The 26,539-nt window shown below is 33.2% G+C and overlaps 2 protein-coding genes across 3 annotated transcripts; one reads left to right on the top strand and one right to left on the bottom strand.

Moving 5' to 3' along the window:
- The first annotated feature begins 9,673 nt into the window (after positions 1-9,673).
- On the top strand, positions 9,674-17,340 carry LOC122608640 (transcription initiation factor TFIID subunit 12b). 2 transcript variants are annotated; one of them, XM_043781732.1, is made up of 9 exons: positions 9,674-10,321; positions 11,385-11,621; positions 13,215-13,730; positions 13,963-14,037; positions 15,310-15,388; positions 16,147-16,211; positions 16,411-16,446; positions 16,534-16,752; positions 17,116-17,340. In XM_043781732.1, exons 1-8 carry the CDS (start codon positions 9,746-9,748, stop codon positions 16,711-16,713), a joined length of 1,764 nt encoding a protein of 587 aa, XP_043637667.1. In that variant the 5' UTR covers positions 9,674-9,745; the 3' UTR covers positions 16,714-16,752; positions 17,116-17,340. The 2 variants fall into 2 exon arrangements, with proteins under 2 accessions (XP_043637667.1, XP_043637666.1); XM_043781731.1 differs by having other exon boundaries at positions 13,206-13,730.
- Positions 17,341-18,244: 904 nt separating this feature from the next.
- On the bottom strand, positions 18,245-23,951 carry LOC122608639 (ABC transporter E family member 2). Its single transcript, XM_043781730.1, has 11 exons — positions 23,696-23,951; positions 23,137-23,222; positions 22,944-23,041; positions 22,549-22,666; positions 22,365-22,454; positions 21,973-22,277; positions 21,253-21,448; positions 20,966-21,151; positions 20,193-20,462; positions 19,180-19,425; positions 18,245-18,685 (listed from the first exon to the last, which is right to left on the bottom strand). Exons 1-11 carry the CDS (start codon positions 23,796-23,798, stop codon positions 18,566-18,568), a joined length of 1,818 nt encoding a protein of 605 aa, XP_043637665.1. The 5' UTR covers positions 23,799-23,951; the 3' UTR covers positions 18,245-18,565.
- Between the last annotated feature and the right edge of the window lie 2,588 nt (positions 23,952-26,539).

Below are 26,539 nucleotides of genomic sequence, written 5' to 3'. Positions count from 1 at the left end.
TTGACTTTCGCTTATGTCATCATTTAGATAACTATAAATTAAAAATTCTGATAATCATTATCCAAATATATTATTATATTAATATTTATATTAAGAGTTAAAAGACTTAAATCGTCCTTGTGGTTTACCTAAATTGTCTAGGGTCGTCCTTTATTTTTAAAACTGTCTATTATCATCCTTATTAGATGGAAAACAATCATGTATCATCCTTCCTGGAAACGGACGTCTACTCCATGCCGTTAACCCCATCACGTGCTGCCCACGTGAGGGCATTTGTGTATTTTCGCCTTCTTGTTGACCGATCCCCACCACTTCTCTCTTTCTTTATTCCTTTTCCTTTTCTATATATTCCCCCAAAACCTAATTTATTCCCCCAAATTTATAAACCCTAAATTCAATTTTTGATTTCTTTCTTCTCTCTTTCTAATTAATCCTCGATATTAAAATTGAAGAATGGTATTTTGTTGGTGTGGTAAGCAAGCAATAATAAGAACATCATGGACCGACAGAAACCCTGGAAGGAGGTTTTATGCTTGTCCCAAATAGGTGTGTATTTAAGTTTTTTGTTTTTGCAATTAGTTTACACGAATTCTGCTAAATTGGGGATTGTTTGTGTAATAGGGTTCGAAATGTAGATTCATTGGATGGCTTGATCCAGAAATGTGTCAACGTGCCATTGATATTATACCCGGTTTACTGAGGTCAAAGAATCGAGTTGAAGCTCAACTCAAGCAAAAAAATGGAGAAGTGAAAAAATTGAAGATATTGTTGGTGGTTTCTGCTTTCGTAATTGTGTTGCTGCTATCTATGTTACTAGTTTGAAGCAAGGATATATAGATTCAGGAAGTTGCTTTTGTAATTGTGCTTTTGTTTTTGTAATTGTGTAGTAAAATAAGTAATATTGTTGTGAGTATTTTGTAAGTTTTTCAAGTATGAATGAGAATGCAAGTTACGAGAATACATAATTTACCACACATTGTTACTAGTTTTCAAGAATCATTACGACAAAAATAAGTAGCCTTACATACCACAACTTGCATTATACATAAATAAGTTATCAGAATACATAGGCATATTCAATAATTTACCAGAATACATAGGCATATTACCAGAATATGAAAACACAAGTTGCATTACATGAAAACAGAAATAAGTAGCATTACATAAGCATAAGTTACCAGAATACATAAGATAACAATTTTGCAAAAGACATAGCATACTTAAGTAGCATTAAAACACAATGTAGCAAAAGACATGAGACAGTTTTGCAAAAGACATAACTAATCTAAGTGAACTGCTTTGAGTCCAGTCTTGGTTTTCACCCATCTTGTTTTACCACTAGGACTTGTAACCATCTTGCCTTTCTGACTTGGTTGACTTGGGGTTGCTTGAGCTTGACTTCGTTGAGTTTGAGTTGGTTGAGTTTGCCTTGCTTGACTTGCCTGACCAACTTGACTTGCCTGACCACCTTGACTTGCCTGACCACCTTGACTTGCTTGAGCAGCTTGATTTCCATCTTGTTTGCATGACCTCTTGTTGTGACCAGAATTCCCACAATTTTTACAAACAACTGACCTAAGTTTCCTAGACAACTTCCCATTCTTTGCCATTTGAATCTCTTCTATTGTCTTTCTTCTTTTCTTTCTGGGCCTCCCCACAGGTGTGTGATACTTAGGGGGGATGATCATGGTTGGTATCTGACACTTGTCCAACAAGTTAACACCATTGGTGGGATTGATCTTGAACTTGTACATCAATTTCCAAGTATCAAGTTTATAAATAGGATCACACCATGTTTCAATTGCACCAACTAGTCTGTTATTAAGTGCCATATTCCAGTTCATAGCCACTGCATGTTTACATGGCAGTCCACTGATTTCCCACTTCCTACATGTACAAGTTTTGTTTGTTACATTTACCACACATTGATCCCCCCAAGGCCCACTAACTTGGTACAAATCTTGATCATTAAAAATTGCCTTGTATGCATTTGCCTCTGTACACACAACATCTAACAATTTGTGTGCAGTTAGTGGACCATTGCTTTTATCAATCACCTTTTGCACATTCCCTATTCTAATCATCAAATATTCCCTAATGAATTCTAAGCAGTGAATTATAGGCTTGTCCCTAGCTTTAACTGTTTTGCTGTTCAATACCTCACACATATTATTGAGCAATACATGCTCTTCCTGTTTTAACAAAACACATATATTATTGAGCAATACTACTTCAGAATATACCTCACACATATTATTAAGCAATACTACTTCAGATTATACCTCACACATATTATTAAGCAATACTAACAAAACACAAAATGATAATATACCTGTGAAATGTGATATAGCCCAATGTTGTGGTGGGATCTTCACTATCCAGTTGTATGCAGGTTCACTAAACCCTTTGAACTCAAGCATATACTTTTGAAACTCCCGGACAGTAGTAGCTGTTGCACATTTCCACAAATGATTCTTGAAAGCTTGGCCTCTCCATTGTAGTTTCATATTCTCATGAATATGTTTGAGGCAGTACCTGTGTTCAGCACTAGAAAACACTTTGGCCAAAGCTGGAATAATACCCTGTACAATTTTATTAAAGTTAATAAAATCATTTTAAAGGTAATGACATACATAAAGCTATAGCTTTCTTTGCAGTTCCTCTTGTAAAGCTGAGCTAGGGATTTCAGGATTACCTATGTATCAAATAAAATGCAAGCAGTATATTATAAGTATACATACATATATAAAATACTTAACTAAGAAATAGAATGCAGACAATTTTAATTTAGAACTAGAATGTATACCTTCAATCTGTTGCACTATTGACTTGCCAAGATATGAATATGTGCAGTGTTTGTTAATTCTGGATTGCAGGCACTTATGCTCTTCTTTATATGTTTTAACCATCCATGTGGCAGAACCATAAATCTTGGAAACATGCAATTTCCATGGACATTGAAACTGACTAGGGTTTGTCTTATGTCCCCTTCCACCTTTATTGACTTGAGTGTCTTCACCTACCTCACCACTGACTACTTCATCCTTTTTTTCTTTTCGACCTAGTGGACTTGCTTGGCCCATTATCTTTTGAAATTGTATCCTGCTGTGTTAATTTCTTTTTGGGCTTACTTGGTCCATCAACTTTCTTCTGCTTTGTTACATTCTTTTTTGGTCCACTAGACTTACCTGGCCCACCATCAGTATTTATTGTCTCAACCCCTTGATCTCTACTCTCATGGCCTACAACTCTATTATTTTCATCAAAAACACCAAGCTTTCCTTCACATAATACTGTAACCCTTTCTTTATCATTTTTTACAATTTTCAACTCCCTCCTACTCTCAATTGCATGTCTTTTAACCAGTTCTTTAACCTCATTGGAGTTGCCAAATGTTTGCCCTAACTGAAACACAGTGTTAGCAATCTCACCAGAAGGGTTTGGCTTCTTCTTTACCATCCTTTTCAATAATCTGTTCCTAATCCTGTGAGCCTGATCATCTGAGTCAGAACAACTTTCAAACTCTTCATTGTTCAAAACCTCAACCTCCTCATCATCACCAATAACTTCACCTTCTGCAAGGGGTACATTGCTACCCATGAACTCCACATTTTCATCCACATGCAATTTAAATTCTCTCATATCCACTTCCACATCTTATATTTCATTATCCTCATCTACTATGTAATCACTATCATTTTCACTGTCATCCTCACTCTGCTTACTGTCATCCTCACTCTCCTTACTGTCACTAGAGTTATTCTCACCTTGACTACTTTCCCCTTCTTCTTGTAAATGTGAATTGCCCTTCTGAGTTTCTCTCACATTGACATTCTAATTTCCTTGACCATTAGGGTTTATAACAGGTTCTGATTCATTCACATTGTCCTTTCCAAAGTTTTCTTGGCTACTAGGGGTTAAAACACGTTCACTCACATTCCAATCAAGCAATAATTTTCTATAGGTTCCTATTTTTTTCCTAGTTTTTGGTCTAGATGAACTGCCTATATCATCTGGTATCTCTTCAATTGCTACTTTAGATAATCTAGGCAGAAAATAATCCTCTAAGTTTGACATGCCATGTTCAATGTAAACATTTACCAAGTTAGTTTGTTCTACATAATTAGACAAGTTATGAACATCTTGATCACTAGCTAGTGGTTGCAGACCATCATCTAAAGAACAACCTAGTTTTAAAAAGTAATAAAACATCATTTGCCCTTCAACATAACCCAAATCCGTCATAATAGAGTCCATTTCATGAACTGAAAATTGGTCGATATTAATACAATCAGCATAGTTGACCTTACCCTTTTCATACGATATGCCTGGCCATGGTGTGAAAAACCCTCCATGGTGAACCTTCATCGAGAACAAGCCAGCGTAATACTCTACAATTTAAAAAAAAATAAAAAATACAATAATAAACCCACATACAGATATTCATATAAATATATAAAGAAAAAGATGATATAAAGAAAAACATAGATACATATACTCACGATATATACTGTCAAGATCCCATTCTTCACCAGCAACACGAATGGTATATAATGGACACCCCATAATAGCTATTAGGGTTTACATAGACGAATAAGGAAGAAGATGTGGGTGATTTTGTGTATAGGATCGAGTGTGATTTTGGTTTTGGGGATTAGGGTTTTGGGGGAATATATAGAAAAGGAAAAGGAATAAAGAAAGAGAGAAGTGGTGGGGATCGGTCAACAAGAAGGCGAAAATACACAAATGCCCTCACGTGGATAGCACGTGATGGGGTTAACGACATGGAGTAAACGTTCATTTCCAGGAAGGATGATACGTGATTGTTTTCCATCTAATAAGGATGATAATAGACAGTTTTAAAAATAAAGGACGATCCTAGACAATTTAGGTAAACCACAAGGACGATTTAAGTCGTTAACTCTTATATTAATTTATAGAAAAAGTCTTATTAATTTATACTTTTTTGTTTTTATCAATAATTTACACTTTTTAGCCCTCAATACTTAATTCATATTTATTTTTAGCCATCAACTTGAGATAATTTTTAAAAATTTACAATCATTGAAATAACTAAAAAAATTTCAACATATGAAATATTGTCTACAAAAAAATGTTTCAAAACCTAATGACTTATTAACAAATATTAGATTAGATTTTTATAAACTATAAATATACATTGAATAGAAACACAATTTAAACTCAAGATACATATCCCAAACATGATAATAGCTAACGATGTATAACATCCTTATTCTAAACATAATGAGAATCATAGAAAATGGGACGATCACGGAACAAAACAAAATTTACAACAGAGGGTTACTTGAATACTAAATATAAATCAATATAAACTCCATACAAGTTTCATTCTCTATCTCAATCAAAGAGGTAGATAATTTTCTCCTTTTTTATATATTAGTTTTGCGTATTAATGTTTAAAGTTACAATTGTCACTCCAATCAAGAGTCTTAATTGTTATCAAAAAATATAAAAACAATCCTAATTGTTATCTGATTATCATAGGACAAGTGATTGAAAATAAACCTAGGGTGTGTTATGGGCCTCCATCATGATCAAATACATATACTTGAATGTCAAGTATAGGATTACAAGTATGTTAATTTATATTTTAATTCTTGATTATCTTTCATAATAATATCACATTATAAGTACAATTGGTTTTAAAAAGTTCTATAATAGAGAAATTATTATAGCATGTGCTTTGTGGAATGACTACGACAATTAATTTCATCAATATCTCTCAGCTAATAATGACAATGACGAACCTATAATTATTGTACTGCAACTTGCAAAATATAACACTTCAAACCTTATATCTTTAAAATTATAAGCTTTGATGACTTAAATGTATAAAAATTTAATAATGATAATATCCTAAACCCCGTGTTCAGTGTTGGACACGGGTCTAAAATCTAGTAATCTACGGTATGACGATTGAATCAACTGACAAGTGTGTGGAAAATTTTCAGACATAAATTCAAATTCTGTAGATGTATAAATTCTGCTGTATATGGTGTTGGATTTAGGATAGGATCTCTCGTTCTATTGTGTTTAGGATTTATAGAGTTCATATAGTGTATTTTATTTAATATTAGTGTATTTTATTTATATTAAATATTCATATTTATAACTTATAGTTAGTGGACCCTTTGTATTTTGTTTATAAAATATTGCTATAAGTTTTTAATAGTTTTTAATAACTTAATATTAGTTGTAAACTTGAAATTATTGTTTCTAATATTAGAGTTAAATAGTTTTTCCGTCCCTGTGGTTTTTTGATTTTGCAGTTTTTATCATCGTCGTTAACTTTTGGTTAATATCATCCATGTGGTTTGTATTTCGTCCTTGGATTCGTGAACCTCCATTTATGTCTTTTCACCCATTTTTATGGTTTCTCCCTTTGGTTAAGTGCAAAATTTGTTCATATGGTTTGTGGTTTTTGCATTTTTCATCTTTGCCTTTAACAAACCTCCAAACAATGATACAATCAAAATCCAAAACAAACTCAAATCAAAAATCTATGTATACCTACATATGAGAATCTAATTTAATACTGGACAGTATGACTAATTTAATTTATTCTTTTTTTATTATTAAAATGTTAAAACTTACTACTATTTAACGAAAATAGTCAAAATATAATTAGAATCCACTCAAAATAATATTAAATAGGTACTTTATAACAAAATATAAGTTTTAAAGTTCACAAATTACAAAAAAAATAACATTAAAGTAATATAAAATAATTTTTATAAAAATTAAAAATTAAAAAACCTAAAATACTGGTACGGTAATACCGAAAATACCGTTCGGTATTGAATAATGAAAGTACCGGACAAAATACTGAGATAGTTGCACTGGAGTACCCTCCGATACCGATATAACTGATCAGTATATACCGCTATTTAAAACATTGTATGTACGTGTTTACATTTGAAGATGATTGACTAGATCCTCAAATGTAGATATATATAGGTTTTTGTTTTGTTTCGATTAAATTTCTTATCGGTATATCTGTTTGTTTTGTTTGGTTTGAAAAGTTCTCCTGGATTTATTCACGGCAAGGATGAAAAATGCAAAAACGCCAAACCACAGGAATGATTTGCACTTAACTCTATAAAACTCATGGGTTTGCTGTTTAGGGGGAATGAAAATGGGTGAAAAGACGAAAATGCCCCTCATGTGACTTGCATGTAAGGGGGTTAACGATAAAGTTATAAAAGTAGGGACGAAATGCAAACCACGGGGATGAATTTAGCCAAAAGTTAACAGCGAAAATGAAAACTGCAAATCAAAAAACCACAGAAACGAAAAAAGTACTTAACTCTTACAATGATCAAATTCTAATCTAATATTGTACGTATAGTATATGGGGAAAGTTGTAGTCGACATTTGTTGCAGCAAAATTTTAATAGTTTTATAATAGCCTAATATTTATCTTGTAAGTAATAGAATTAGTTGTGTAAATATATGGATTTATATAATTAAACGAAATTGAGAGTTGTGATTAGTCACTAAGTTATTAGAGCAGATCTGATTTAGTATAATAAAAGATGCCAACAAAAGTATAATACACATAATAGTTATTGAGTTATAATTAAAAAAATATTTGTAGATACTTAATTACACTATCCTTTTTTACATCAAAAGTTTTCACAATAATAATCTCCTCACCAATGCTTCTGCCATCGCTTCGGTTATCACCCGTCGCCACTACTACCACCACGTTGCCGCCACCACCACACCGTCGTCGTTACCGTCATTATCGTTGTATCGTGCAAGCATACTTCTAGTTTAATTTAATAGGAAAAACAACACTTTCCTTTAACACATATTCTTTTTAGATAATTTGTTTGTAAGTTTTCGTTTTTATATATATATATATATATATTTTATGGAAAATGATTGATCCTCCAAAAACTTTAGCCTAATAATCCTCCGAATACCACAACATTTTGACATGTGTAATTCACTCATTATCTTTCATACATCACTCCCTTGATTTTTCCATGTGACTTCATCGGATAATTAGGTTGATCTATTTGGAGAATTTATCATTATTTTTTTTTATTGAAATGTTTTCCACATCTATGTTGAGAACAAAATATTGATATTTTAATTACGTGCCTTCTACAAGCATTCCTTACATAAAATATATTCTGAATAAGATTTTTCAATTAATAACATATCCAATCTCTATTACTTTTGGTGGCAATAAAATTTCGGTTGTTCTAAAATAAAAAATAAACTATTTAATCAACAAACCTCTAATTAAAAGGGAGTGATAAATTAAAATATAAACAACTTTACACAAATTATCATAACGTGTATTGAGCTTAAGTTTTGCGCATTGTATGTAATGTACTTTTAAGTTATGTGCATTATAAGTATCCGGGTATATGATGACAACCATAAAAGCTGACAAAGAAATTGGAATTTAAAAGTTTTAAAACTTGTCATGTGTTTGGTTGACATAATTCAACGAAACTTAGTTAAAAGAATCTGAATTCAAACTATGAAAAATGACAATAATACCCTTTATTGAACCCTTATAATAAAAATATAAATATTAAAATAAAACAATAATAGAAATATTAATATTATTATTAATAGTAAATATTAATAATAATTGAATCTGATCTGTTAATAAGTTTTTCAACAGACTATCAATAAATAGGATAATAATTGTCATATGCATGTGATCGAAGTTGTCAAACAAGTATTTGTTTTGAATTACTGTTTTCTGCTTTCAATTTTAGTTAGTAAGTTAAAAGAGGCTTCTCGCTAGACCAAGCGATTGCGGCCTTCTATTTACTTTTTATTGTTTTTGAGTTGTTTAAATAGGAAATCGTGACAACCCACAACCGTGAGAGTTACACATTTTGTTAGACTAGGTAGTGCAAGCGTTCTTGCGAACAATCCTGTAACTTATCACTTACTATATTACACTTGATCGGATTCTCTGCTCGTAATTGTGTTTTTAGTTTGAGGTATTTATTTGTACAACCTTAGGTTGCATTCTTGAGTTTTTTTTTCATAGAGTAAGAACGAAAATGGTAAAAAATTCCTTTAAATCTTTATTCTTGAGTTTATTTTATAAAATAAAGGATAGGAAAATTGGATGTTTCAAAAGTTAAAGTTTTTTTTGCCAATTTGACATGATTTGGCTAGAAAGGAAAGAATACATATATAAAATTACCACTTCACCTTTCATTTTACATCTAATATTTGTTTTAAAAGAACTATATTTGTTAAATTATATCTTTTTTTCTTTTCCTTTCTTTCCAATAAAACTCAAGAATGTAGTTAATTTTTTTTTTCTTTCCATTTTTCATTAAACTTAACAATGCATTATGTATATACACTTTTTTTTCTCTCTCATCATTTTTTTCTTTTGTTAAAGTTTATATTTAAGTTGGATATGAGAATTCTTATGAAGATTTACATTCCGAGTTACTTTAATACTCAAAAATATTAGAAGGCGACTCATTCTCATCTCTTTCACTCTCCCTTGTCTTTCTTGCTTTCTTTCCATTTTTGATCCAAAATAAAAACCTTTTCTTCAATTCTCACTGTATTTCTTCTTCTTACTATACTTTCTTCATATATATACATACACAATCCTATATCTATCTATCCATCTATATATACACACAACAAACAGACACACTTATGTTTCTTACTTACATAAAAACATAATAAAAATACAATCTTTGTTAAAATGATGACTGATAATCCTTCTTCTTCATCACCAATTCAATCTGTCAACAACAACAACACTTCAATTGATCAAACCCTAATTACAAATCCCTCTTCTTCAATTGACCCTCAAATCATCACATCTAATAATCCATCAAATGTTTTGTCCCCACAACAACAACAATTACTTCAACAACAAAATATTCATATTAATAATACTAATAATAATTTAATTTCATCACAGCCCAATTTCCAAATTCACCAACAACAAAATACTAATAGTAATAATAACTTGCAAAGAACCCCATCAGTATCTCGATTAACTCAAATACAACAATTTAATAATACTAATACTAATACTAATACTAATAATAATATTATTAATAATAGTATTATTAATAATAATAATAATGCTGCAAGACTTTATGGGCAGATGAATTTTGGTAATGGGCAACAACAACAGCAGACTCAACAGCAAATTGGGCAGATGGGTAATGCTGCCGGGTTGACTCGGTCTAATTTGATGGGTCAAACGGGTCATCTTACTATGTTGCCGGGTCAAGCTGCAGCTGCTGCTCAGCTTAATATATTAGCTTCGGTAAGAAAGTTGAGAGCTTTGATATATTTTTTGTCATTTTTAGCATAACTGAAGAAAAGGCTTGTTTTTGTTTGATGGGTTTTATGTGGAAAATGTTTTTAATTTTAGCATTTTTATTAAAGAAAATGTTTTTGTTTGATGGGTTTTCTTTCTTTCTTTCTTTCATTTTTATTACTTGTACCATTTTTAGGTTTTGTTGAAAGGAAAGTTCTGTTTTTGTTTAATGGGTATTATTTGAAAAAGTTCTGATTTTTAACGTGTCTATATGTATCATTTTTAACATTATTGAGCCCTAGGCATAGTTGGCTATCGTTGTTGTTGTTGTTGTATATTTATATCGAAGAGAAAGGGGTACTTTTATGGGTATTAGGTAAGAAAGAATTTTGATTTTTACCATGTTCACTGTCATTTTAGAAAAATGAAGAAAAGGGTCATATTTGTTTGATGGAATTATGTAACAAAGTTTTGATATCTATCATATATGAAGAAACGGGTTCTTTTTGTTTGATGGAAATTATGTGTAACGATTTATGTTTAGCTACTGTATGTACAAATATGAATACATGCTACCTTATAACGTGCCAATGTTCAACTTTTGTGCTATTTTATGTATTTGGTAACCTATAAAGCTATAATGCAGTAAACTCTCAAGCTTTTGTCTGACGTGGCAACAATATAAGTCTTTGTGTCATCAGAATTGGTTCACATTACCGGTTTACAAGTTATAAGAGGAAGTCATATACATAGAACAGTAGCAAACTAACTAAAGGGATTTTATCCTGGCTGTATCAAGGTGACCTGACAATGGATAAATGTATGGATATACTGAGACTTATGATTTTTTTTTCTTTTAAAAAAAGTTATAAAAAATAGTTGAGAATTAAAAATTTGGTTACGTTAGGTAAAATTGAATCTAATTTGGGCAATCGAAGAATATGTATAGTTGGATACACTTTTATGTAGCTTTTTCTAATTGTTAACATCTTAGTAGAATTAAAAGAAGAGGGATTGTTTGATACTTTAATGTATGTTATGTTAAAATAGTTAAATTTGTGTTTTGTAGCCGAGGCAGAAAGCCGGGTTAGTACAAGGGTCACAATTTCATCCTGGAAACACACCTGGTCAATCACTGCAAGGAATGCAAATGGGGATGAACATGATGGGTAATGCTTACAATATGAATTCTCAGATTAGGCCAAATGGGTCGCTTGCTTTCAATCAACAAAGGATGAATCAGGGCCAGATGAGACCACAATTGGCGCAACAATTGTCTCAACAAAATGCATTGGCATCTGGTCAGGTATATATATTATCTCAAAAACATGATTTTTTAGATTGATGTTTAGTTTGAACTGTAAAAGTTTAATATCATATTTTTGCTTTTTTCTTTGTTAAAAGATACACATGTAGCTTTCGGTGCATCATAGTTTGTAGGATGCCGGCCCTACTCTATATTATGACAATTGCTTTGATTTCTAAACTTCTTAGTGGTTTGTGAAGCATATTGGGATGTCTAGTAATATTTTCATTAGATGAAAGCTATAACTTGATACCTACAAAATGAATTTTGGGTGAGGTTCATTATGATAGCACCTGCTTATGCATTTTGGATAAGTTCATGGTTTGATATACCACATAGCAAAGAACAAAAAGTTGTTGTGGTTTTTAAACAGTTTCTGTTATAATGAATAAGTATTAATAAATATGACAGATTGATGCTTTATTTATTGAGATGTAGCTCACGTCGAATAATATAGCAAATGAGTGCGGGTGCATGATATTTTTAAGGCAAGTGTATATTAGGATCTGCTCAAGTTTGAAATTGTAAGATAGTTGTGAACTTCGTTTTAAGATAACTTTCTTCTTAAATTGGTTGTATGTATTTAGGCATGTGACTTCACTTTTCTTTCTTTTACAGTAAGAGACAAATAAGAGGACCTTTTCTTTTTGCATTAAACCCTTTTATGAAATGTGTAACTGGGTTACTTGCTACTTAGGACTGTATACCTGTTACTAGTAATAAGAAATACAACAGTGTCGCGGTAATGATGGTGAAAATATGATAATATGAGTACTGATCTTACTCTTAAAATGAAATTGAAACAAAGATGTGACTGTATCTTCTTATTATTCATTTTTCATGGTTCTTATGAGTAGCAAAAGTTTTGATTATTGTTTGTGTTGTACTTCATTTGTTTCACTCGATCACTTATTCAAAGAAAAAAAATATGAATTTCCTCATTATCTTTTTTATTTAAAGAACAACGTAGATTAGGTTTCATTTATTCTTGATAGTTCATAAGATACAAACGCAAGAGTTTATAATTATCACAAGCAGCAAGTTGCACATTTTTAGGATTTAGTATATAAGAGTTTTCTCAGTTCAACTCAGATTAGGAAAGATCCATTTTAAGATATGGCTACAAAGTATGAAGTTAACTTATTTCTTCAATTGATTTTTTTAGATCTAATCTGCACGAATCTCTTATTCTCGTTCTTTTCCTATTAAGAATTTCCAAAGTTTTGTCTTGTATCACACAATCGAATCCTTGCAATTACTTTATAAAGGGCTTTCACCTCTTATCATAGCTTTCCAGTAGTCCAAGTTGGCCAAGTTCTTGCAATTTCCAGTTTCAGTCTCCCATTTAAATTTTTGTTGGTTTCTGTATATTAGGTACAGCAATCTGATGAAATCATAGAGACAGTTAATGTGCAATGTAATATTGCTCTACTGTTCAATTGTTCAGGAAACAAAGTGATATATTATCTTGTCTTGATAATAGGTTATTAGAATTGCATTTTCTTATTTGAGCTTCGCAAAAAAAAGTGCAACCATTATGTATTTTCTTTTGCACTCTTGCTAATTTCATGAATTTAATTCTAGAAAATGCAGGCACAGGGCATAGCTCGGTCGTCATTCATGAACTCTCAAATGTCAGCGTTAAGTCAAAATTCTCACTTAACTATGATGCAGAACAGTATAACACAACAACAATGGCCAAAGCAAATGCCAGCCATGTCATCACCTAATTCGCCCTCATTTCGGATTCAGCAACAGAGGCAACAGGCACTTATGGGTCAGCAACTTTCATCCTCTCAATTGCAGAATTCGATGTCGTTGAACCAACAGCAATTATCACAAATGGCCCAGCAACAACACCAGCAGCAACAAAATCAGCAACAGCAGATTGGGCATCAGCAGCAACAATTGCCAACTCAGCAACAACTTTTGCAGCAGCAGTCACCAAGAATAGGAGGATCTGCGGGTCAAAAATCCGTTAGTTTGACCGGTTCTCAACCTGATGCAACTGCATCGGGGGCTACCACACCTGGTGGAAGTTCAAGCCAAGGGACGGAAGCCAGCAATCATCTGCTTGGTAAAAGGAAAATTCAAGATTTGGTTGCGCAGGTGAGTTGGTTTTAGATTCTGTATTTGATTAGAAATATCTACTTCAGATTTTGCATTTGAAATAGGGATACCAATTTCCAGTTTTAGGAATGACTTGTAGTTTCTATATTATTTGATATTTACTACCTTGACTTCGAAGTCTATCCAGTCTTATAATTCATCTGATCCATTTTGATCTAGTGACTTTTGTGCAGAGTTGCTCACGTTTAATGCTTGTTTGTTTGATGTTCAGGTCGATCTGAATGCAACCCTTGATCCCGAAGTTGAGGAAGTTCTTTTGATGCTTGCTGATGAATTTATTGATTCGGTAAGGCTTGCTAAACTGTGTATGTGAACTTTGTTATATGGATCATGTAGATGTGCCAAAGTGATGGGTCTTGAGTCAAAACAGGTACCCGTGAAAAAGGGTTGCTTAGACATGGGCAGAAGCAGGCTGGGTTGATCCTCAGATATATGTTCAATTTCAAATTTTCAATATACAGTGAACACGTTAAATATGATACCTACAAATATTATATTGCAGATATAATCTAAATTTTCAAAATAGAACTATTGTATGAAGGCATAAGCATTTAAAAACACTTTGGTCAACTCCCCACCTATTTAACTTGTTTCCCCTGTTTGACCCATTGACTCATCAAGGATAAACATTATCTATGTGGTGTGCGTATGTCCAGCTTGTTATTCACATCAAGAATGATTAGCAAGTTATACACAGTTCTCAGAGATCTTAAGTTAGCATATTAAATGTGATTCATATCCATTTTTTTGTTTTCACAAATTAAACTGATCCCACATCCTCACAAAGCTTCAATTTAGATGTGTGTGTGTGTGTATATATATATATATATATGTTTTCTCTGCCCACAAGATCTTATTATTCTTCTGTTTGCCTTTTAGTTATTTATTGATCCAACTTTGAATGCCAGCATAATTGACATTTTGTTTTAATATTCCAATCTTGTAAAATTTATGATTGCCATTTACTTATTTAGTTTCTAAAGGCTGTGATAATTTCATTACGTTAATTTAGAACCCCGTGAAGTCCACCTCATATATTACCATGTCAGCTGGAAATCACTGCCACCATGGTTTGATTTTATTTAGTATGGTATACTGAATCACTTGTAAGATATGGTGCCACCTTGACGTTCTGCAATCTACAATAGTCAATCTAAATTTTACCTTTAATTTCTTTGATACTTCTTGATATAAGTTAAAGTAAAATCAAGAAAAGCAAGCAAGATATGATCATTTTTGCACTTGTAGATCACTGATATGAGAGAAATGATTTTGAGAGAGATTTAGAGTAATTTCTATTCCATAACTACCAATTACAACGAATATTAGAGTATTTATACTCTAATTCTGGTAACCGCCTTTCCCGCCTAATCTAACAACCCTTGACCGGCTGTTGACTTCTCCTATTCTACAAAATACCCCCTCAACTTTATTTATTTCTTTATTTATAGACTATTACACAATAGTATACAATTTGTGTGTATCGATCACCTAGAAAGAAGTCACATTTGGTCATTCAAGGACTACCTTAAGTTGTCGAACTCTGTCGAATGTGCAGGTTACTTCATTTGGAGCGACATTGGCCAAGCATCGCAAATCTTCTGTTGTAGAGTCGAAAGATGTGTTGCTGCACCTAGGTACATGCTCATCTTGATTCCTGGCACACTTTAGCCATCCATTATCATTTTAAGTAATCCATGCTTCATAGTACATAATAAATCTCTTAGCTGGTTTTTCCAGTGTTCTTCCAATGCATTTCATAGAGGTTGCACGATGTGGGGCAAGTACCAAGTCAAGTGGGTAATTTTGGGATGGCATATTAAGGAAGTCGAGTTGACCCGAAAAACTCTGTCCAAAGTTCCATTTATTAAATTTTTTTTTTGGTAAATAGTTGGTATTGTCAAAAGCGATTCAAAACTTTGTATCATTCGAATTTCTTTTGAAGAAATCGTTCAGGTTTTGGGTTTATATACACTTTGGGCGACTTTTGACCCGTTCGGCCCATTTGATTGTTTACTTTTAAGCTAATTTTATTTATATTAGACTTGGCGTGTTAATAGTGTAGAAATAACATGAGTTGACCATTCATAAGTAAACGGATCCAGAATGTCACCTCTAGCATTTGCTTTCAATTCAACAATTTGTTTTTAGATTGCCCTAACTTTATAGCTGTCAAGATGTGAATCTGGTACAGTGTCTCTACTTAATCAATGCATATAGAGATGCTTGTATCTTTAGCGTGACATAATACAGGCTGTATTCCAGTTGTTTGCTAAATTATCTTGTATTACATTTTTACATCTATTGTATTCTTGAGCTGAAACGCGCAGTCCTAGGTTTCTATGCTATTAAATATCTAACCTTGACATGTATAACAATATGTTATAATCTACAGAAAAGAACTACAAATTGACAATTCCTGGATTCTCAAGTGAAGAGAGGAAACAGGAACAAAACAATGTAAGTTCCTTTATTTTTTGCTGCATTTATTGGCTCACTAAATCACACTGTGTTTGGAAATTATAATTTTGCCAAATATATATTGCAATTTGAAACCAAAACCTTATATGTCCAAATCATTATATGGTTTCCCAGCTGTATATGTGTCTAATTGTCTTTGAAACTAAATTCAATTGATTGTCTGAAACTTACATGGCAGCCAGCAAGTGATATTCACAAGAAGCGTCTTGATATGGTAAGCTATATATATTTTTCATTTTTGAAATTCAATAATATCATTGATTGGTTTGGACTTTGGATAACACAGTCATCATTGATTCAGATACAAGGGCTGATGGAGAATTCATACTCTGAAACAAATATGAGTAACTCTAAACAGGACCCTCGACACCAGTTTGGAGCAAATAACTTGATTAGGCCTTCCCCAAGTGCGGACCAGTTGAACTTACTTTCAAACCCTTCTCAAAATCAGCCACATAAACAAGGGTTCGACGGTTACTAGTTCAGTCTTTAAGTCCAACCAAAACTGTTCAAATATCTGGTGTGTGCATTTTTATATTATTTTTTCAATTTCATCTTGATCTTTAGAGGTGTCAATTTCAAGCCATTTATAAGTAAATGAATGATTTAGGTTATGTTTTATCTCTAATGACATGGGGAAAAAAAAAGACGTTGCTGGAATGAAAATGGGTTAAAAGTCTAGTTATTTGATGCTCTAATCATATTCTTTAAAATAAAGTGGGTAAAAATTGTTTTGGGGTTATATGACCTGCGCTAATATCACCCAAGTTGACCTTAACCCATTTTTGATCAATTACGTTACTTGCTCTATTTTCCACCTTATTTGCATAATTTGCTAAAACACGAGCTGTTTTTTTACTGGTTCATGGATTGTATTTTGCAGCTTGGAAGGTGTGAAGCACGTGAACTGTATAATATAGTAAAAGATAGGGGGAGAGTTTCAGTTAACAGAATAGAGCTATGCAGCTTAGTTGATGGTAAAATTAATTAACAGGTTTCAAGTTTCATTTTTTTTATTTTGATTTACAAATTGTGGTTATAGGTCTTGTTTTGTTTGCAACTGTTTGCAGTATGTTAAGTTAATTGGTTTTAGATTATTTTGTTCTCATTGCAGTGGCTCTTGTTACCACAATCTATCATAACTTATGAATATAGCCATATAGGTCTTTAATATTACATGTTTTCTTGATTGAAGCTGACAAGGTTCACAGTTCAAACCGCTTAGGTGCATGATTCTCGAGTAAGGTGGTAACACATGTGATCTTCAAATCATTTTGGGAAGGATAAAAAAGAGTACATGATATGTCAATTAGACTGTAACATGTTTAACTTCAATATCATACTTGTGTCATCTTAAATTTACATCAACCTCCTTTTCTCGGTTCTTCGCCCCGGCACTAGTGATATCAAAAATGGTTTTTCGGCTCTTCAACCCGGCACTAGTCGTCAATTTGGTTTAAGTTCATTCTTGGGTTCACAACTTTCATGACAAATGTTTGTCATTTTCTTTAACACGGCTGCAAGCCTGCAATGCATAAAAGTTGCAACTTTCCGTAATTCTTTGTACGTTCCATGCAAACAAAATTTCAGTTGGCGAACATCTTTCCATAGCAATGGTCAGGGTACCAAAATGTCACATAATTAGTCTCATCAACTGCCACAAGCACAAATTTGTTGGAGACGTCATTTATATCGTAGTATATCAGTAGGGACTCTTAACAATTTTTTTTTTAGCATACAAAATAAAGTTTATGACATGACTCACATGAAAATCACAATGCTTGCATCACGTAAAATAAATGACAGCTACACATGGCAGAATCTCACAAGACTTGCCTTACGATCAATAAATCCGATAGGTCATTTGTGATATACAAAATTAAAACTAAGTTAAGTGTCTACAGCTTTCATGCCATTGCAAAAAAAAAAAAAAAAAGAAAGAAATAAAAAAGGGAAAAAGAATAAACCTCACGATGTGTTCAAAATATCACATTTAAAACACATGCTCAAAATGAACAAAAAACACGCAGCTCGTGTATTAGTAACTGACAACGTAAGCAAGAGCCGGGAGTACAACTAAAAAAGCAACAGGGGTACCACAAAATAAAGATGTAAGCAATCTAGATACAAGCATCCACAACCCACCACTGAATGTTATCAAAAACTCTTTTTTCAAACAAGATAAGTTCTACTCATGGTGTAGCACCAACGCCATGCGCAGCTGATTTTGGTAGTGGTTTAACCAGCAGATTCTTAGAAGGGAGTGACTGCGTATCCAGTTGCCGCACAACAGCCGAAAGTCATGAAGGGTAACCTTGCAACTAGATTCCCAATTAGTCATCCAAATAATAGTAAGATCCAGCAAGTTTCTGTTCCCTGTCCTTCGTTGAATTCAGCTTGTTGATTCTTGGTCGAAAATTTGTTGGGTCCCGCCTAAACGTGATGGTCAAATGCTGTACCACATATTGAACATCAGTTTCAAGCTTTTATCAATAAATAGATGCCAAAATAAATGAATAATAGAAATGTTACGCAAATAAACAAAACAACATCCACCCTGGAAATAATGGATCACTATAATAACACCATACCTAACAACTTGATTTTACTCATGTACAAGTTGATTAGAGGGTTGGCGAGGGGGGTTGATTAAAGTTCTGTTTCAGTTCAAGTTTGCATAAAAAAAGGTCAATGGATAAAAAGTATTCCGGGGTGTACTGATTAGTTTCTATCCATAAAATCTGCTAAATCTTATTATATAGAAAGTATCGTTTAGCTAACTTAAACATCTTACTCCAAAACTACCTTACTGATATTATTTCCTTCCGAACCGAAACAAAAGATGCCCAGTTTAACAATCTAGTTAGACCTGTTACTGAACCCACCAAACCTTCCGTTTTGCCACATAAGAAAATACGGATGTATTAAGAGCACATGTGAGACTCACGGATAAGAAAAGATTCATTCCAGTCAATAATGACTGAGGCGAATTTGCAACACAATCGATGGACGGTTTCCCTTCATAAACGATCACCCGATCTGCTAGATAAGTTGCCATGATGAAGTCATGTTCCACCACAAATGCAGTCTTCTTAGCATGCAGTATAAATCTCTTTATAACCTTTGAAGCAACAATACGCTGCTCCGAGTCAAGGTAGGCACTTGGTTCATCAATCAAGTAAATATCAGCAGGCTAAAATGAAAACACAAACCAAGTGAGATAATATGAATTATCAGCTAACAACTACTCCCAGCAATCAATATTGAGAGTTAAGCCAATAAAAGAAGGCAACAAACTGTTTGCACATTCATTCAGAAAAATATGATATCTGGTAGAAGCAATTAAGTTGTGTTTCTAAAGAGTCAAATGGGGAAACTAAACGATTAGCAGAAGTAAAAAAAGTTGAAATGGGTTAAAAAAAACGTATTGTTAATGCATACAACCCATTTACCAAAAAATAATGAAAAGAAACCACCAATCGCTTTGTTCAACAAATAAAATTATTATTGGATAATGTGTTCCAAATCCAACCAGAACTGGGCGATTCATAACAAAAGACACACACTTTGACCCAAACCAACCTGTCAGTTATGCCACTTCTAAAAATTAGAGATGTATCTCTACTCGATCATTATCACATAGTAGAAAATTAGCAACAAGGAGCACATTAAATTCTTTTGATTCTTCATATAATTCTAGAATTTACATCACATACTAGTATATAGTAAATTAGAATAAAAGAGAATCCTCTATAACTTTTAAATTTTCATCATACAAGTTTTAGAATGTAGATCAAGAAAAGAATTTACTGCTGAACCAAGCTAACCGTAAAAAATCAAACAATATTGTTAATATAAGGTGCCTGTTCAGTAATTTAAGTGAAAAAACAATTAAGGACAATAGTTCTTAGATAAATATATAGCATTCAACAAAGAAAAAAAATACAGAGAATTTATTACCTTGCCAAGACACAGAACCAATGCAACTCTTTGCAGTTCTCCACCAGAAAGATTCACAACTTCTTGATCCATTAATTGATCGATTTGAAGAGGCTTCATGACATCCGAAACAAACTGAGGATGCATGTACGAGTCACGAATCTTTTGATGAAATAAATGCCTAACTGAGTGAGGAAATTTGGGACTGATCTTTTGAGGCTTGTAAGAAACATTAAACTCTGGTATCTCAACTTCAGAATCTTCCACAGTATCAGGCTTCAGTAAACCAGCCTGCAGATTTAACAAGTATAGATGTTTAAGCACCCAGGATACAAATGACAGCACTTAGAGTGCACAATAACTGGGCCTCACGGAGCCTTAGACGACTCTTAATATACGTGGTCCTAATCAGGGAAAAAAACAAGCTTGGGACTGTGAGTTTCTATTTTTTACAAATTAAATACTAACAAATAGCTGTAAGATGGTTTAGATAACCTAACATTAGTTTTATGGAGCCTAAAAGTACAAAACCTTACACATACAATGCATGTGTAGAAGTTACATACAGGGAAACAATGATTTTACATCCTGAAATCAAGGAACCAGTACTTAGTCTACGATTTGGACTGGGTTTAATCAGGCTTTAAAATAAAATGGCAATACTTTAACATGATTTACATCTTCTGATTTGATCAAGTCTAAACAGACCAGACTTTTCAAGAGCCATACCTAGCCCATTTGTGCATCTCAAAACTTAACTACTCTGGATTTTTTTTTGAAAAACATTTTCTTACCAGCATACGAATAAAAGTTGTCTTTCCTGTTCCATTCTCACCAAGCATAACTATGATCTGAGAGTCAGTGAATTCACCCTCAACCACCTTCAGTTTGAAACCACCTTGCGTTTTAGACATAGTAGGGTATCTATAACGTGCATATGTTTCAGCTTCTTCAGCACTCTCTTGAGGTGTCTCAGCAACCTTTTTTCAAACAACATATTAATAAAAAGATCTGATCAAAACAAAAGCAATAAATTCGTTACTAGAATTATAAACTATGCATATTAAGGTAAAATATTTACCTTAAATGTAAGAGATTCATCACGAAAACGTAGGTTTTCTGTAGGCACAAACCCTTCTAAAAAGATATTGATTCCTTCTCTGACAGAGAAGGGTAGTGTCACAACACCATATGCACCAGGCTTCCCATATAAGCAGCAAATGAAGTCTGATAAGTAATCAAGCACACTTAAATCATGCTCAACCACAATCACATAACTGAAATTAAAGGGCCAAGAAAAATGTATTAGTATCTTGAAAAGGAAGCAATCTCAACCCATTTACTCACAAGTGGCTCGACTTGGTTTACATTTTATTTTATCTGAAACAAACCACATAGGTCAGATCGAAACTTTACATAATATTAGTGTGATAGATCTGACCCAATATCATGTGAATGGGCCAATTTGGGTTGTGCTTTTTATCAAACAGAATAATGGGTCAAATCAAACTTTTGGATACAAAAGAAAATGGTCTTTTTATTGCATACAACCTCATACACCTTTTTACTCAAAGATTTAACATTTTGTTGAAACAGTACTGTTTTTTGCACTCATTACATGAGTTAGGTATTCGAAAAATGAAAGGAAAAAAAAAGTGCTCCCAAGTCAACCCAACCCGGCCAGGTCCAATTTGAGCAGTAACAAAAGTATGTTCCAGTCTGAGTCGCTAACTGACCCGCCCAACCCCAGCAAAACCAAAGAAGATAACTGAGCAACTGCAAACATAATTCATTTAATAACCTGTTAGGTCTAAGCAAAGATCTGATAACTTGTGCAGCTTTAAGCCTTTGTTTCACATCAAGATAGCTTGAAGGCTCATCGAACATATAAATCTCTGCCATTTGTATGGCAACAACAGCAATTGCAAACCTTTGAAGCTCTCCACCTGATAAATCTCCAACATTACGATCTATAACCTGATTCAGTTCAAGATCAGCACAAAGCTCTGCCTTCACGTCTCTCTCGTCCTTTTGTTCAAGTACTTGGCCAACATTCCCTTGAACTGCTTTAGGAATATGATCAACATATTGCGGTTTTATAATGGCCTGATTTGAAAACAAGAATAATACTTAGAAGATGATATATGAACAGATCACCCCACTTTTAGAATTTGTCCAAGAGCTAAAACTCACCTTTAGATTATCTTCAAGAATACGAGTGAAGTAGTTCTGCAACTCAGATCCACGGAAGTACTGCAAAATTTCGCTCCAGTCTGGTGGGTTCTGAAAAAAAAGGAAGGAGGAAATTAACATTGTAACAACAATACTTGGCCCTGCATATAAAGAAGAAAAGGAGATAGGAGCTTGATAAACTTACGTTAAAACGCCCCAAATTGGGTTTCAATTTTCCAGCCAAAACTTTGAGGGCTGTAGACTTCCCAATTCCATTTGTTCCAACCAATCCAAGAACTTGCCCGGGCCTTGGAACAGGTAACCTGCCATTGGAGGTTTCTCAATTCATTATTCAATGTAAAGAGTAGAAGTGGCAAATTGGGATGGATTGGGTGGTTCGATAATGTGTCAAAACAAATAATTGATGTAATGAAGTAAACAACAGGAAATGTTGGGTTGACCCAAAAGACTTTTTGTAGCGTCAGTAACAATTTAAATCTGGCAATCTGCGAAAAACATAACCAAACTGGGCCCATCTGTAACCGAATATTCTAAATTTGCAATCTCTCATAGCAAATAACAACAAAACCTAAGGTTAACCTGTGTAATTTGAAGGTATTGGCCCCGTAACGATGAGTTGTATCTTTATCCAAATCCTTTGGTAAATTAATGATCTCAATTGCATCAAAAGGGCATTTCTGCGTTAACAAAGCAACGAATGTTAAGTTCAAGCTGCAATTCCTGTTGACATCGAGAGCAAATCAACATGATAAATATCACATGGTACACGAACCTTAACACATATACCACACCCTATGCAAAGCTCCTCAGAGATATACGCCATCTTGGATGCAGAAGTAACCTCGATACATAGCTTCCCTGCAAAAATTTAAAAAACTGAGTGCATAATGACTAAAAACGCCTTTGTTACCCTAATAAAGCTTATCCCTGTTATCACCATTTAACTAACCAGTGATCTTACAGGCCTTTTCCAATAAAAAATTTTCGTTCAAAAAACAAGTTATAACAGAAATTGGCAGATTACACTAAACAGTCAGAAAGTCTTGACCTTTAATCAACTACCAACCTAAACTTTCTACAATATATGTATACAAATCCATATAAGCTTAAAAAAAAAAAAAAAAAAAAAAGACACCCCACAAATAAAATACCCTTTCAGCTAAGAAACATTTGTGCGTATAACAAAACCAGCTCAATTAATTGATTAAAAACATCACTACTAATGAACTGAAACCCTAACAAATCAGCACATCTTATATATTACCAATATCAATTCAATACATGTATGTATATATATATATAGAGAGAGAGAGAGAAAAGAGGGAATATACCAGTTTTAACAACAGGACATGATTTTTTGCACTCCTGGCGGCATTTTTTGGGCTTACAGCGATCTTCTTTGAGAATAGCGATACGAGTTAATCGATCAGCCATTTATATTATAATACAAAAAAGATTTCGATTCTGATTATAAATAAAAAAGATGATGATGATGATGGTGAGGGCGTGTGGTGGTAACACGCTGAGCAGCAGCTGCAGAGCAAATGTGTAGAACGCACGCACAACACCTCAACAACAACAACAACAACTAGGGTTTTCTTGAAATAAGGAATGGCGATTTTGGGTGTTTTTATTTATTCGCTTTCATGTTACGGTGTCTTTACACTTTTGATCCCTTTTCTTTTGTCTATTTGTCCATGTTTTTTATTAGTGAACTAGTAATTTTTACACGTAGACTTTGTTAAATTATGAGTAGTGATCCATACAAGTTACCCCAACTTGAGGTGTAAAGTTATGACGATCTTTGCCTTTGAATTTTTTTTTCTGAGCATTTAGTTAGAACATGACATCGGGAAAATCTCACCGTATAATGGTGAAGCCTTGCACGTACCCTAGACAACGAGATATTGACTATAGGCTATTACAAGTATTCGGAAAGAAAAACCCTAAAACTTATCATTCATAAGGATCGAACTCGCATCTGACCAGTTGGACTAGTCACCATCAGCTCTTGGCTCTTAATTTAAAGTCAAAGATTAAGATTTAAAATTGATTATTAAAAGTTGATCTTTAATTTTTACTTAAGAGTTAGAGATTTTCATAACTTTTCCCTTAAGTTAATACTAACTTAGAGAAAATCTATATCTTTAAATTATATATATGTCATTTGGGTTCTAAATATTTATTTTATTGAAAGATGAAAGATAATAGCTTTGTTCATGAGTATTATGATGGATTTATTATGCTTCAATTCAATATGCAACAAGCATATAGTACTTATTGTTGACAATCCAAGATTCACATATCATGAAAATGTATTTTTCTTAGAGAGAACTATTTAAAAGTCAACTTACCAAAGTGTGTCTTTCATTTGTTTTGGTAATATATTGTGATTAGTTTGAACATTTATATTTGATAACTTCCAACCTTTCATCCTTACAATTAATAACCTTTAACAAGAACTTAATAGTGATTGTCAAATTTTATATTTTTGGTAATTATTTTTTTACCAACCTACGGTTTCAATGTATAGAAATGCTTAGACAAAATAAATAAATAAAATAAAAAAATTCAACACCCTAATACACAACTCGTATACATAAACCATGCCACGAATGGCTTCCATAGGATCTTAGTCCCCGACTCCCATCACCGGTCCTATAACCCCTGGTTCTTCTATATTTGTTGTCAATGCAACTACTCCATTCATTGATTCTGCTTCCACTGAGGTAATGCATGTCTACATAATATGAAATAACTATATTTTTACTTTCATTACTCTAGTAAATATAAAATAACTTCTCCAAATCATGTATCAACTGTAGTTTCTCCCACACCCAATCTATTGTTACTGGAATCAATGCTAACACTTGAGACACACATCTTGTAGTCCCCAACCCCGCTCTAGCGGTCCCTGCATCCACTAAGGTAATTGGCGCATCTTCACCATCTGATGTGTTTAAGCATTGACGTGTTTGAGCAAATTTAGGAGGACCATGTTTGGTACAACATTTCAACGGCCCGAGTCCGATACATGTATACTCACTTAGATGACACTAACTTGCTATTGTTTCTGATAGATGAAAATGTAAATTACTGCTATAATACCTTATAACAGTGGATATACTCTACACCGAAATGAGTTTGATATATATTTACGTGGGCCTGCGTACAAATATCACACCGACATCTTTGGCAACCTGCATCCCTTACTATCCTGCCACGCCCGCACTTGAATCATTCGCCAATGATGCTACCACTAAGAGAATGACTATTGGTACCTTTTTTTTTATATACATTCAGTGACATTTTCACAGGATACAAGATGCGGCATGTTCCTTTGAAACAATAAATCCCCCTTTTAGAATTACTTATGCACGTTGAATACACAACCGACGGCCTTATGATTCAGTTCTGCCCGTTTGTTAGGAGTTACGCATTTCCGGCAGTTTTCATTATTCTTCTCGTGTTACCTATACAACTAACATGCTAACCAGTGCATGTCCTTTTCGTTTGTGGTCTACCGTCTATGACAAAGGAGACATGATGCACGTTGTTCGATCTCCATCACTACCACTTTACAACTAACTTTTTGTTGTCCACTGATTTGACCGAGATTTCTATCTTCGGAGAAAATGCATTTTTATTCCACGTCTCTGATAACCGGACCTAGATTCCAATTATCATATCAGATGCAAGTATCAAGTCCTTCGGCTAATAAGACATGTTTCTTTTTTATTTTTATGTGTTCACTTTACATACAAAGCCTTTCTTGGCATCGCCTCTCTAAAATGCGTCTTTTATCTTTTTGATTTTGTAAAGGTTTACATATTATTTTCTATTACATAAATTATCCAATTCTATATGATTTTATAAGTGTCCCGCTTATATTTATTCGTATCTTTTTAAAGTTTAAAGTTACCAACCCCGTCGTTATTAACTACAAATGTAAGACAAATGACCATCAATTGAAGCTTTTTGTTTCACACATATGTGCACTTAATGAATCGACACTTGCAGTGGATTCTCAAGTCTAAAACAAATAAAAAGAAAAGAAAGGGTTGGAAAGGAAAAAAAAAGAAAGTAGTAAAGTAAAAAATATATGCGAAAATCAAATTTAATCTCGTTGTTATATATATATATATATATAGCTCACGGTCACACTAGCTAAATCT

Source organism: Erigeron canadensis, chromosome 7, assembly GCF_010389155.1.
Source record: "Erigeron canadensis isolate Cc75 chromosome 7, C_canadensis_v1, whole genome shotgun sequence".
NCBI lineage: Eukaryota > Viridiplantae > Streptophyta > Magnoliopsida > Asterales > Asteraceae > Erigeron > Erigeron canadensis.
Note: the sequence above shows the minus strand (reverse complement) of the source record. Positions and strands in the feature narration are given on the sequence as shown.